Genomic DNA, 14,278 nt, shown 5'->3' with positions numbered 1-14,278 from the left:
CAACATAAGGAAAACTAGACTATTACTAATAGGTCCTTGGAATGCAAAGTTGGAGAAACAAAAATCAATCTGGAATTACAGAAAAAATTGGACCGGGCAAATGCAATATTAAGGAGATAAGTAAATTGAATTTTGTGGAGATTATTCTTTGTTTACTGCTAACACATGCTTCAAACAACATAAACTTTATGCATGGGCAGACTTTATGCATGGGCATTACCAGATGGACAATACTGGAGTCAAGTCAACTGAAATCAATAGAAAATGTAAGATGGAGAATCACAATTCAATCAATAGGGCTTTTCCAGATGAAATTGTGAATTTACAGTATAAAATATACAGACTGAAGTTAGAAAGGGAATAGACTGTCAGCAAAAATTGATCAGAAGGACATACACTCAGAGTACAGGATCAATATAAACATCAGATTCAGTATGCTAAATTAAAGTGAATTTAAGAACAAATTATTATCTCTCTGGAAAGAGATAAGAAATATCTTGGAAACAGTAGTGAAAACAATTCCCGAATTTTCCAATTTTCAAAGGGAAAAGGAATATGCTATTGGAATATTGAGTCAGTCTGTTGGAGACCCAGTTCAGTGCAGCACCAGACTAGAAATTGGAAGACTCAGTTTTAGATCAGCCTTAGGCTGTGCTTTTTTTCTAAAAAAAAAAAAAAAAAGGTGCCGGAACTCACACACGTCATACAACCCACCTTGCCTACCCTACAAGGTTCCATCCAAAAAAGGTGCCGGAACTCCGTTCTGGGCGTTCTATGAGAAAAAAAGCCCTGGCCTTAGGCATAAAGCCAGGGGGATGACCTTGGGCCAGTTACATTCTCTCAGCCTTAGAAAGTAGGCAATGGCAAAATACTCTTCAAATCTTGCCAAGAAAACTGCAAGGACTTGTGAAGCAGTAACCTGTAGTCAGTGCTGACTCCAAGGCACAAAATAAATATTGGGAGAGTCAAAAATAAAAAATGGAAGCAACAAAAATGTGGTAACAAACTAAACAACTCAGACTGCATGGCCTACAGATTAGAAAGGCTACATGGCTTACAGATTGGAAAATACTGTACATACCAACCAAGAGAAATGCAAAAGACTGAAAAGATTATTGAAAGAACTAATCTCTCAGAGAAGCATATTTATGTTTAATAATTTACACAGAAGAATACAGGAACGCATAGATACAAGGTTAAATACAGAACTTAAGACAGATAATAGTAAATATAAGATTTGGCTTTGTCTTATTAACTTAGCAAGGTGTTTAATTTTGTAGATAATATGAGAATATGGAATATTAACAATAATGCTGAACAGGATGCTGGAGAAATAAAAAGGGTTTCATTCCAAGCAAAAAGGCAATGACAAATTATTACAAGTTCAGAGATATTTCTGGACATGGAGAAAAAGCAAGGGAAAAAGACAAATGCTTTCAAATAATGGATCTGGAGACAGTTACTGTACTAAGAACACCACAGATGACAATAAGAATCAATCAATCCTGGATCTAATAAAAACTGATTGTTCCCTTGATGCAATTGTCAGCAAATAGAAATGATATACATGGCCAAGTGATGCAAGCAGATAATGGAGAGGAATAAATAATCCTGACTGGGCAGAATGCAGAAGTGGGAGAATGGGAAAGTGGAAGGAAAAGACAAAGGATTAAGTAGATGATGGGGATAAAGGAAATTACAGGGCTATACCTGAAAGAACTACAAGTTGTTACTAGAGACCAATTGCAGTACAATTAACTATATTTACTTTTCTCATTCTATAATCCCCTCCTAGATTAAGTAGATTTTAAAAATCAAGTCAGATTGGTTTTGCAGATCTGTGAACTTTTTGAAGAATATTCCTAAACTCTTTTAAAAGGAATTTGCTTACAATATAAAAGAATATATTTTTATATTGTTGACTTGGTGTAGCAAAGCTGGGTAGCTCGGAAAAGTAATTATTCATTTGTTGGTTAAATTTACATAGCTTTGTATCTCACTTGTCTTATTTCAGTGGGCTTACAATGTTAAAAATACAAAACAAAAACAAAACACAACCAAAAAGTATAATCACAAAAGACATTAAAACACAACAAACAATAAAAAAAACTATTAAAACTGTAAAAAAAAATCTGCTGGAGAGCACAATTTATTTTCCTAACCATACAACCACTTAGTGGGTTCTCCACCAATATCACCACATCCCCAGACCACATCATCAGGCTCTTCCAGAAGGCCAAAGTCAGGGTCAATCTGAGGGGGAAGATGTTCCAAAGGGCAGGCAGCATCTGACAGGATCCAGGAGGTGGCAGAAAAGGCTGGATCCTGGATCCTGACAGATGACATTCCTTTGTGGATAGGACCCATTATATGCTCTTTCTGCCAGACCTGATGGGATAGATAGATGTGACCCAGGAAAGGCAGTCCCTAGTTACTGTCATTAAATTAATCACTGGCAGGTCATTACATAATAACCTTATGTGATTGTGACCTCCAAGTTCTTGCTGACTTCCCCATTGACTTTGTTTGTAGGAAACTTGTAAGGAAAGACATAATTCGCAATTATATAGCCATGGGATGCTGTGAGGGTCAGAAATCTGGGCCAATTGCCCAGTGCCTGCATCATTCTCACATGATGATAGTGATGCTGTGATGGCCATAAATTGAAAGACCAGTCATAAGTATCACTCATTCAGCACCTTTGCAAGTTGAAACAGTTGATGAACGTAGCCATTAAATGACCACCTGTATACTTCTGTTGATGTATGTTGCCTGGGATAATGTTCTTCATTTATCTCTTACAAATGCATCTATGCTTCAATCATATCATTTAAAATTGCTTATAATGTAACATATAAATAAATACAGGATAGTATAAGAAAGAAATAACTGTCAGAATGATTGGACATATCAATAGCAATGTTATCAACACTGATAGTATAATTATAATAATATAATCATTAAACTATTTGTTTTGGGAACTGCATCACACTATTAGCTCATGTTCAGCTTGTGATTCACCAAGATCAGTTCCAGTGGCCTTTGATTTTTCCTACCCAAATTAAGGACCTAGTATTTATCCCTGTTCTTTTTGCTGGTTTCTACCCATTGTTCCAGCCTGTTAACATCCTTTTAAATCATACTCTCTTCTCTCCTTTGTTATCTCCTACATCCATGTGTCATCTGCACATCTGACTACTGTATTTTTTAAACTCTCAGCCAGATCATATAGAAGAAAATAGGTCCTAATGTTTCCTTCCAGACTGAACAGGAGCTGGTAATGTAACAATTGGTTACAATTGTTCAACCAGCTCTGCACCCATCTAGTAGTAACATGTCTAAACATCTTCCCTCTAACAAAGTAAGAAATAAACAACTGTACATTTATTGCATATCATTAAACAAATTAATATGAAACAAATTAATGCTTGGACTGGAAAGTCTTCAAATGTACCAAATAACTTTTCTTTTGTCAAACATGCAGTTTTTCCAAATTCATTATGTGTCCTCATAGTTGTATATTCCCCTATGTAAATAAGCATTTGTTTATAAATGTAAATAAACATCCTTATAACTATTTGGAGACTAGACTAGTAAATAGTTCTTTCAAAAGGCCTGTCAGAAATAAAACCATCTTGCTTTGTGAAGAGAACAAAAAGAAATCACAATGTGGGTGTAATATATCACCAAGACTGTCTGGTCCTATGCAGCCACCATCTGTTTTAGAAAGTGGTCTCCTATTAATAAACTGAACAGGAAAAGCATTAGGTTGTAGCTGTTCAGCTATGAGGAGTTTCTTAGGATGGAAACCACTGCCAAAGAGTAGAAATCAGAAGATTATATCATATGCCCCCAAACATATGCCACAGCTGAGAGACCACTAGGAGGTAAAGAAGACAATGGTCACCTCACATTTTTATCAAACAAATAAAGAAAAAACATTAGACATTTTATCCTTGTTAGTTACCTGAAAGATAATCTGCTTCTGATATAATAGTGGTATCCACAACAAATTAGAAAAGTTATGCCAAAATGAGAGAATGGAAAGGACCAACATAATAATATACATACAGTTCATATATGTGTGTGTTCTCTCCATCTCTCTGAATCATTGTGGCATGGCATGGCATAGCATGGCATGGCATGGCATTCAGTCTGCCTAATAGTTCAATTCAAAACAATATGAAAGATGAAAGTATGAGGTAACTTCTCTACCTGTTGATCCACAGCCACAGCATCTAGTCCATTGTACATAATATTAACCCAGCCATCTTTGGAAGCCAGAACAAAGAGCGACATCAAAGCCTGAAATAGATGAGAATGTCACATAGTTTTATGCCATTTATTTGCATTTTTAAAAGATAAAAATTGCAGTACTCTGTACAGTTTCTTCACCAACTACATCACACAGTACATCTATTAAGAAAACATAATGGTGGTAATGAATTCTAAGTTAATTTATTGTGCATACAAACAGGGAAATAAAGGAATCAGAAATATAAAGCACCCCACATAAAACCCTCAGAATTTATTCTTTTAAAAGTGCTTATATCCTAAAACTCAGCAGTTTTCCTGAACAACCATGTTCATTCCTCAGCAATTCTTTTCCTGAAAAAGGTGTTTCTTAATATCTTGTCTAAACCACCAACTCTCAATGTCCTTCCCTGCTATTCACATATAGCTGTTTTCCATACACCTGATTGATTTTTTAATATTTGAAAACTGCCAGCAGGTTTCTGAAGGTAGTGTAATATCAATAATTAAACAGAGTATATAAGATAAATTAAATAGCAAATCAGAGAAATGTGGACAGGCTATGTATATGTAATAGACTATATAAGGAGTGGATTCCTAGGAGGGAGGGGGTGCATTCCAGAGGAGTAAAAAACAATTTAGTCCAGAAACTATGTGTGAGAGAAAGAAGGTGAAGATAGCCCATATCTAAAAATTCACCAAATAAATGTATATTGTAGATGCAGATAGTAGAGTGTTCAGTTTGCCAAGACTTTGTCCATAGGTATGAAGAAAAAAAGTACTCAACTTGGAAGAATCACCATATGTCATTCTTGATTTTGGGCTTGGCAGTAAGTTTTAGCTTTTCTGCTTATACAATTCAGACCCTATGCTGAAAAGGAAGTGCACCTCATGGAGGTCAGAGATGATGCCTATTCCTATAAGCTCTACTATATGCAAGGAAAATTACACATTTACTCTTAAAGACATCCTTGATGCTTTCATATTATCACCTAGAAACAGGCAAAAGAACAAAAAGAGAACCAGGGTTTGTTTTTCACCTGCAATTAGGCTGTCACCTTCAAGCTCCTATTTGATATCACAGAATGGGTGACATCTTTCTTCACAGATGGGTTTAAGTAGCTGTCAAGTTCTCCATCAACAAAAGATCAGTTACTAATATCACTTGGAAATTGGGCCAGGGAAAACAAAAGGGGAAAAGCACAACCACACTAAAATAATTTTTGGGTTGATTTGGACATAGAACAAATTATGGATGATAGAGCATTATGATTCTGCTACATGAAAAATTTGACAAATCTTTGAAATGTATTTAAAATATGCTGTACAAGTGGTCCTTGATTTATGACCATAATGGAGATGAGAATTACGATTGTAAGTTGATACGTTCCTGTCATGTCACTATGTGATCAGTCCTGATTTTGCAGCCATTTTTACACTGGTTGTAAAGCTAATCACATAGTTGTTAAGTGAATCCAGCTCCCCCCAATGGAGGTTTTTTGCCAGAAACAAAATAAATTGGCAAAAAAAATCACAAAGTCACGACTGCAACCAGTCATGAATGCAAGCTGGTTGACAAAAGCCCAAACTGTGATCATATGACCACGGAAGTGGTGCGGTGGTTGTAAATGTGAGTACAGGTCATAAAACACTTTTTCTGAGGCTGTTGCAAGTTTGAACCATTATTAAATGAACAGTCATAGATCAAGAACTACTTTTTTGATCCTGATTTTAGACAAAGTTAAGCACTATTTACATGGCCACTACGTACAATATGATTCTAATATGTTTGTTTATTTAACTGGATTGCTATATTCTTTTAATAACAGAAATATTGATTATTGTATTGTATTTTGACCAAGGAAAAATGTGGCTGAAGAATTGTATGAAAATTAACATAATAAACACCTACATAAATATTTTCTACTGAAACTAAAGAGAAATATTTAACAATGCTTCTTTGTCATTCTAATTAACTAGCAAGCACACTCATTTTGTACCAATGTAACAAGAAATAATTTGAAGATAACTTAAACAAAGTAATACTATGATTAGGAATTTGTGAAGGCATCTAAATATTTGAAGGTATACAGTCCTGCTACATATAACTCTTAAGTAGGTCTAATATACTTTGGAGGATTCTATATTTACCTGGCCCAGATTATCAAAGTTGTATTTTTGATGCACCCATTTGTAATTGGCAGCCATGCAGTCAGACCTATTTGTGATATTTCGTATATCAACACCCAGGCAATGGTAGAATTTTCCTTTGAAAAGCTATAAGAAAAAGGGATTTTGTCAGACATTGCAAAAATAAAAGGACAAGAGATTGGTGCTATATGAGCATCATGGTGACTTAATGGTGAAAACACTCGCCTCCCACTTGGAAGTTTGAGAGTTCAGTCCTAGGTAGTGACAGATGTTTCTCTCCTAGAGTGCAAAGAAAAAAATATCTGTTGTGAACTCTGCATTGTGTCAGGAAGAGCATCCGGCCAGTGGTGGGATTCAAATATGTGAACAACTGGTTCTCTGTGTGGATGCTGATTCCGGAATTCCATTCTGGGTCTGGGCAACAAAAAATTAGCTACCAGTTTTGACAAAGTGGTGTGAACCGGCTGAATCCCACCACTGCATTCAGCCAGTAAATGCTCGGCTCCATCCTATTGCCCCAACTCTACCCTAAATTAAGGGATTATGGAGTTATAAAAAAAGAAAGGGAGATTGGAGCTATATGCTTCAACTGATTTCAGGTCATTTTTCTTACATTTGTTTGGAGTATTACAGCTGGGAATGGAAAAGGAAGGTCGCTAAAAGGGAAATTACTTCTATTCTTCACTCCTAGTTCCAAAAAAATAGCCTCAAATCCATCACAGAACAGTGGTTTGGCAATGACTTTGGGGGATTAAAAAATTAAGAATGTGAGCAGTTTGCCTCACAGAATCCTCTCATTCCCATCTTTACCTAGCAAAAATCAATAACAATATTTTATATTTAAATAAATAAAAGACCAAAACAAATTGGCTGTAGACCTTTCATTGCCAGGAGACCAAACTGAAGCATATGCCCACCCTATGAAGATCCATAAAAACTACTGTATGTTCTAAGAAGAGAAACTATTTGCTGCACTTCTTATACATTTTGAAGTTGTTCCTCCTTGAAATAGGCAATACAGACTCTAGTATATTTTTTTATATAAAGATAGAAACATTACCCACTCTTACAGATGAAGACCAAAATAAAGAGAATACCATTTCGTTCCATCTCTAAACAGCTGTAGGAGGATTTTGTGCTTGAAACATGGGGGAGAGTCAGAGAAATAAGAAAAGTGTTTTTTTAAAAATAATAATAATTAAATTGTTGTCTTAAGGCATCTCATCTCTGACCAGATATCATTTCAGCATTGAGTCCTATGATCCAACTACATCTTATTATGGCTCAAAATCCAGACCCTAATATTTTGTTAGTTTGAAATCTGTTCCTTCTTTATAGCACATGGGAAATAGATCAAGAAGTAAAGCCATTAAAATGATGAACCCAGTTCATTTCCAAGAGTTTTTTCTATGTTCCCTTTTTAGGTCACATTATTCTCCAGCCACTATTAGAGATCCAAGGCACAAAGAAAATAGTCTATAATAATGGTACTGCAAAGATATAGAAAAGCTTGCAGCGCCTCTTTTTGACATATATGTACCTACTTTGAACTATCATCATGTGGGAAATTGGACATGTTGATTATTAATAAATGTTAGATTGGGGAAACAAGGACAACCCAGAAATGGAACTCTATTCATACATTCTATCCGTAAGAATGTATGAGGAGTGGTGGCAGAACCTGGGGATGGAGTTAAAAGAGAGATCAGCCTAGAATCCCTATGTAACCACAAGTGAACTAAGTCCAACCCTCTTTTAATTCCATGGATCCTTATCTAACTCCAAGAAGGCGCTTGCGAAGTTTAATGAAAAGAAGGACAAGGGGGGACAGACAGCAGTATTCCAATATATCAGGGGCTGCCATAAAGAAGAGGGAATCAAGCTATTTTCCAAAGCACCTGAAGGCAGGACAAGAAGCAACGGGTGGAAATTAATCAAGGAGAGAAGCAACCTAGAACTAAGGAGAAACTTCCTGACAGTGAGAACAATTAATCAGTGGAACAGCTTGCCTCCAGAAGCAGTAAATGCTCCAACACTGGAAGTTTTTAAGAAGAGACTGGACAGCCATTTGTCTGAAATGGTGTAGGGTTTCCTGCCTGAGCAGGGGGTTGGACTAGATGACCTCCAAGGTCCCTTCCAACTTTACTACTACTACTATTAAGTCCAGAAATATTGAAGATTCCTATGCATATGCAGGATTAACGATGTCAGTTTAATTGGACCCTTGCCTTGATTTTTTTATGCCCGACAAAGAAAGACCAAAGCTAAGAACTGGGAAAGTTGGAATCTCAACATATCTAATGGGCACCTTTAGAAAGCCATTTCAAAGCATACTTTTCAGAAGTGTTTAAAATTGTACCATACCTGCACTCCAAGAATTCCAAAGATTATAAAGAAAGCACAGCAGATGAGGACAATATTTCCAATAGGCTTGAGTGATGAAATGAGAGTTTCAACCACCAGCTTCAAACCTGGAGCACGGCTGATGACCCTGAGAAAAGAGCACTGTGAGAGCTATAATTTAGAACCCAATATTTCACTTTCTATGTGAAGTATCATACCAAGAGAGTTTGGTTTGCAGTTCTGCCAGATGGTTGGTTTGGGAAATCTCACCTTAATAAATCAGACCAAAAGTTAAACTTTAAACAACTCATCAGATAGTAAACCTCTCTCCAAAAAAAAGTAACTAAGGAACTAAGGGATTTAACATCTATGAAGGAAATTACTTTTAAAAGCAATTCTTCTCCAAGGGCTAACCTGAATAGTCAGATTGTCTATTGTCCATATTGACCAGCAACTAATTTTGAGGAATAGGAATGGATGACATTGCCTTGTATGTCCACTGGAAATATGACCTCTGGGTAAATTTTTCTGGTCCATTTTCCAAGTACAGGTAGTCCTTGAGTTATGACCATTCATGCAACAAAGTTCAAAGTTGCTACAACCATAAATACCGGGGAATTATAATAGGATCTTGGAGTTTCAGCTGTTGCAGCATCCCTCAGTCATATGATCATGATTTCTGATGTTCCTTGACAGCTTCCCATAAGCAAAATCAATGGAGAAGTCTGCAAGAAGTCAGATGTTGTGATGTCTTTGTTTAACCATAGCAACTTGGGCTGCAAGAATGACTGTCCCTAAACAATACAATTATGTGACCATGTCACTCAACGGCTGAGTTGTTGGTCACAACTGCTGTTGTAACTTGCGGACTACTTATAGTGTTTTTCTGCTTCTGGTGGCTCAAAGCATTGCTATACAATTTCTCTGCCGCATTGCTTTTAGTAAGCGAACACTTTGGCCACTTTGTAAAGGTAGGAATACCAGCTTACCATGCATTTCTTGCTTTTCCTGAATAATAGTTGCTGCTGGTTATGTTACAAAAAGTCTTCTTGCTCATTTAATGGGTATAATGCTTTGCCTTAGATGCTGGCTTGAAACTTGGCAGGAATACCATTTTTAATTGCTATTCTTTTCTCCTGAGCTATCTATTTTTGTGCTGGGCTGTATTTATTTATTAATTAGTCCACTGATGCACCATTTCATCTGTTTGCCACTTATATGAGTCACTCCCTGGTTGGAAGGTTATAAATAGATCAATAATAAAACAATAAACTTTGATTACTTTGAAGGCAAAAGATAATGTCCATAGTTGTGTGTTAAATGGTTGGTTCTCTAAGCTTGGCTATTTTCTTGCAGACATTTTGTTATCAGGCTATGTAACATCATTAGTGCAACCAAGGTTATCAGGGAAAGCATATAAACAACCCAAAAAAATTCACTCTCTCATCTACTGATAATCTTACCTAGTCTGGTAATGAAATATCTGTAGGAAAACGACCAGGTCAGAGACCGCTAGGAACACAATGAGAATAATGATTGGTATTTTAAGTCTCCTAACAGAGATGAACAAAATTCAAACCTTCATCTCCATGGTCAAAACAAGTAGAATGGCAGCACTGCAATCCAAGCCTGACCCCTCTATATTTGTATGTGTGATACTTGGATCATGATACCACATCTATTAGTTTGCCTGTATTGACCCCTGTTGTGGATGCTGATGTATCAAAGATAGTGGAAAACAGAATATTTTTTAAAATGCTTTTTCTTTACAGCAACTTAAAATAACATACCACAATAGGGTAGAAATATTTCTTTCAAATATAACACCAACACTTCTATAACAGGAACATAACTGAGATTCAGAGGGGGAAAATGAAGAAATAAAAAATAAGTAAACATAGACAAGAGTCCTGGTGAAAAATGCTCTATCAATGCATTTTAAAGCTTTCAGGGAAGACCCCCCCCATATGTGAAAATATTGCTTTGTTTTATATCGAATGGAAGCAAATTGTTTAATATATTGAAAAAAAAATCAGAATAATAGTTGTTCTTAGACACAACATGTGTTTAAGAGATGTGGTCAAAAGCATGGTTGAATGCAAAAACCCTGTTGGCTCTAATGTTAACAAGGATCAAAGCCTTCATCACAACTGTATACTGTCAGACGCAAAGAAATCATGCAGAAAGGTTGAAGTCCACTTTTATAAAGGAAGGATTCAAGACAATTTATTTCTTTACTCTCCCAAAATGCCTATCTTATTGTTTGCAGTAGGTATTTTTAAAATACTTGATTCTTTAAACTGCTGTTCCTTATACCAGCTGTTAAAATTATCATTCTTAATTAAATACATGCAGAAGTAACAGCTACAATTTACACAAGTAATGTTATGTCAGAAAAGATTGATTTAGTTAAGGGCATAAGGTAGAGTGGCCTCTCTTCCCTTTACTATCTGACATTGTAATTGAATTAATGGATTAAAAATTATATGAACTTGGGAAAGTTTAAAGTTAATATTTGGGGGGCAGCAATAAAAATGACAATACTTTCTAAATTATTATCTTTATTTCAAATCTTGCTGGGCAAATGTCCAAACAAAATGGCAAAAGTTAATCAATGAGTTTATTCATAATAATAAAACATCCAGGTGTTTAAAAAAATCATACAAGCAATCTACTTAGAAGAAACTGGAAACCACTTAATTCAACGTTATACTGCATATTATTCTAAATATTTTTAAATAAATAATTTTAAGGAGAATCCACAAGTTTCATGGAATTTCCTTTGGAAATTGTTTTTTTACCAAGCAATCTTCACCTCTCAATCAAACTGAAAAATAATTAATATATTCATAATCACTGAAAAAGGATGTTGTACAAATGACAATATTTATGGAGATAGAGAGAACTAGCATTTTTCTTTTAAGAGATTAAACTTAAATTAAATCCTGATGGGATTAGCCCACCCCGCCCACACTAGCAGAAGTCGTGCTGTGGACCCCACCAGCCAAAGAATTTTTGGCTGGTGGGGTCCAGAAGAAGAGCCTTTTCTGGTGTGACTCCCACCCTCTGGAACATCGTACCCTCCGAGGGGAGATCTTCACCCTCCCCTTTGGCTTTCTTGAAGACATGGCTGTGCCACCTAGCCTGGGGCCCCAATGGGATACGGCATTTTGGAGGTGGCATTTTGAAGTAAATAACACTCCACTTCCTCCCTGTGTGCACTCTGCTCCTTCCCACTCCATCCTGGTTAGGTTTATTTTAATTGAATTTTAAATATGTGATCTTTATTTATTACTCTAATGTTTTATAGTGCATTTTAATTGAATGTCTGGAGATGTGTGGCATACATATTGAATTAATTAATTTAAAAAGTCAGTCACTATTTGAAATTAAGGAAATGAAGTTTATTTTAAATAAACTTTGTTGCCTTAATTTCAAATAGTGACTGATTTTTTTTTTCATAATCCTTATACCTAGTCAACTTTGGCTGCTCTAAACATCTGAAGCAGGGTCAAATCTGCTGAGTATGGAGATAGGGATTACCAGAAAATCTATAGACTAGATTAGGAGTTGGGGAATGGTAACTCAGTTCTCTATGGCTACCAAGAAAACCCCGTCTATGTCCATGAAAATACTAGCAGCTGAGCATGATTCAAGAGAGGCTTTACCGTACTAAATAAATATGAGACAAAACAAAATATATTTTTCAAATTTTCCAAGCAGGGTTATTATATAGGCAAGGTCTAATTTCTTGGATCTTACCTCAGGGGGCGTAAAGTGCGGAGCAGTCGGAGGACTCTTAGCACTCCCAGGATTTTGGCTCCTCCAGCAGAAGCTACTGAAACTACTATATCAATAATGGATACAAACACCAAAAAGCCATCCAAGATATTCCAACTACTGCGTAGATAGGCCTGTTCTCCAAAATACAGACCAAGAGAGACTACCTAGAAAGATTAAGGACTGGATGAGCATGAGAAATGAAACCATGAATCAATAAAGCTAAGTCACATCTCTAGTGAGGTACACTTCTGATTCCTCAAAAATGGATTCATTAGTTCATAGAATCGATTGTAATAATAATGATGGGTAAAGAATGAACATAAACACAATAACCAACTGTGTCAACACGTTGTTCATCTCTTTCAGCAGAATAAATTTTGAGAAAGAGAGGAATTAGAATAGACAGACAGATAGACAGACAGACAGACAGACAGACAGACAGATAGATAGATATCCTTTATTATCATTTTTTTCCTGTGGGCACAATGACACACATTAAAAATGAAATTTAGTTGCTTCCTCTCAAAATGTACACACACATGGAAGCTTTGACTAGTTCCTCCAAGAAATATGTTCTATAAAGTTACTAATCAACTTCAAGATGCTGGTGACCTATATCCTTCTTATTATACACAACTTTTCATCCTCATAAGAATGATTATTCATTTTAGATAAGCAAGAGTAGGTATGAAATGTTTACAGATTCAGTCTGTGGGAAGAAATTGAAAAAAGAAGCTCCAAGGCCATGCTAAACATTTATTCATTTTTTATTTTTGGATTGAAATGGGTTTTATCTTTTTCAAAGAAGAATAAATAATTGGGGGGAAGCATCATTGAAATGTGCAAGCTTTTAACTTCTTTCCATCCAAAGATCTGGCTTCTTTCCCCCTGCCTAGGGCTTCTTTCTAAATTAATTCTAGCTAATTGGGAATCATGTAGTGAACTTGATGATATGATGATGTTAAACAGTTACTAAATCTATTTCTCTATATGTTGAAATGAGTGCAAACAAAGCCAATTCATAATGAAGGTAATCCTTTCTCAACAGAATTTGCATAGCACTGAGATAATCAGTGACACCATTCACTGAAAATAGTTGTGAAAATGGCACTCTTTTTCCACTTAAGAGATTAGTTGAGCCAGCACAGCAAGAATGACTTGGCAGTGGGTAACTTACCTTCAGTGTCATCTCAGCAACAAAGATTGCTGTGAAGATGTAATTGGATACGGTGAGGAAGATTCTCTCCTAGAACAATCAAAGGCAGCCTCAAAATAGATATAATAAGTATCTTTCCATTTAAATTATTGCTACAGGCTTGGGAAATGGTGCTTATATTGAGGTTAAGAATTGCTATGATTGAAAATATAGTGTATTTGGGTATGTTGCCTCAAAAGCATCTCCCAGCCTGGTATTTTAAATAATTTGCTTTGTTCTCTCCCAGAGTAATCATGCAATTAAAATCCTTTTAGGCAGAAATGTATTTGTATCAACCAGCAACTAAAGATTTTTTCTTATTTGGGGATACAAATGTCTTTAAAAATATAAATATAATTACAAATATATTATCTGTATTATTATACCCTCATCACACTACGCAGGCATGCACAAGGAGATGGGTCTTCCTCATCTTTCAGATCTGTCTTTCTGGGAGTCCAGTCACTGTCTTACAGACATTAAGCCTTAATAGAAGCAAGAACAGTCTTCTACCACTTGAATACTATTTATGTCCATATGACCTTTATTACT

General features: G+C 35.8%; 1 protein-coding gene across 4 annotated transcripts in view; it reads right to left on the bottom strand.

Moving 5' to 3' along the window:
* CACNA1I (calcium voltage-gated channel subunit alpha1 I) overlaps nt 1-14,278 on the bottom strand; it is a 192,630-nt gene that overhangs the window by 38,482 nt on the left and 139,870 nt on the right. For all 4 annotated transcript variants that reach the window (XM_039335515.1, XM_039335517.1, XM_039335516.1 and 1 more), the window contains 5 exons: nt 13,709-13,777; nt 12,511-12,695; nt 8,770-8,896; nt 6,406-6,531; nt 4,216-4,305 (listed from right to left, as the gene is read on the bottom strand). In XM_039335515.1, coding sequence (XP_039191449.1) covers nt 4,216-4,305; nt 6,406-6,531; nt 8,770-8,896; nt 12,511-12,695; nt 13,709-13,777 — 597 coding nt within the window. The remainder of the gene's footprint in view (nt 1-4,215; nt 4,306-6,405; nt 6,532-8,769; nt 8,897-12,510; nt 12,696-13,708; nt 13,778-14,278) is intronic.

The sequence above is a fragment of the Crotalus tigris genome, unplaced genomic scaffold (genome assembly GCF_016545835.1).
Source record: "Crotalus tigris isolate CLP2741 ecotype Arizona unplaced genomic scaffold, ASM1654583v1 scf7180000017644.4837335, whole genome shotgun sequence".
Taxonomy (NCBI): domain Eukaryota; kingdom Metazoa; phylum Chordata; class Lepidosauria; order Squamata; family Viperidae; genus Crotalus; species Crotalus tigris.
This window is presented reverse-complemented; position numbering and strand designations above follow the sequence as displayed.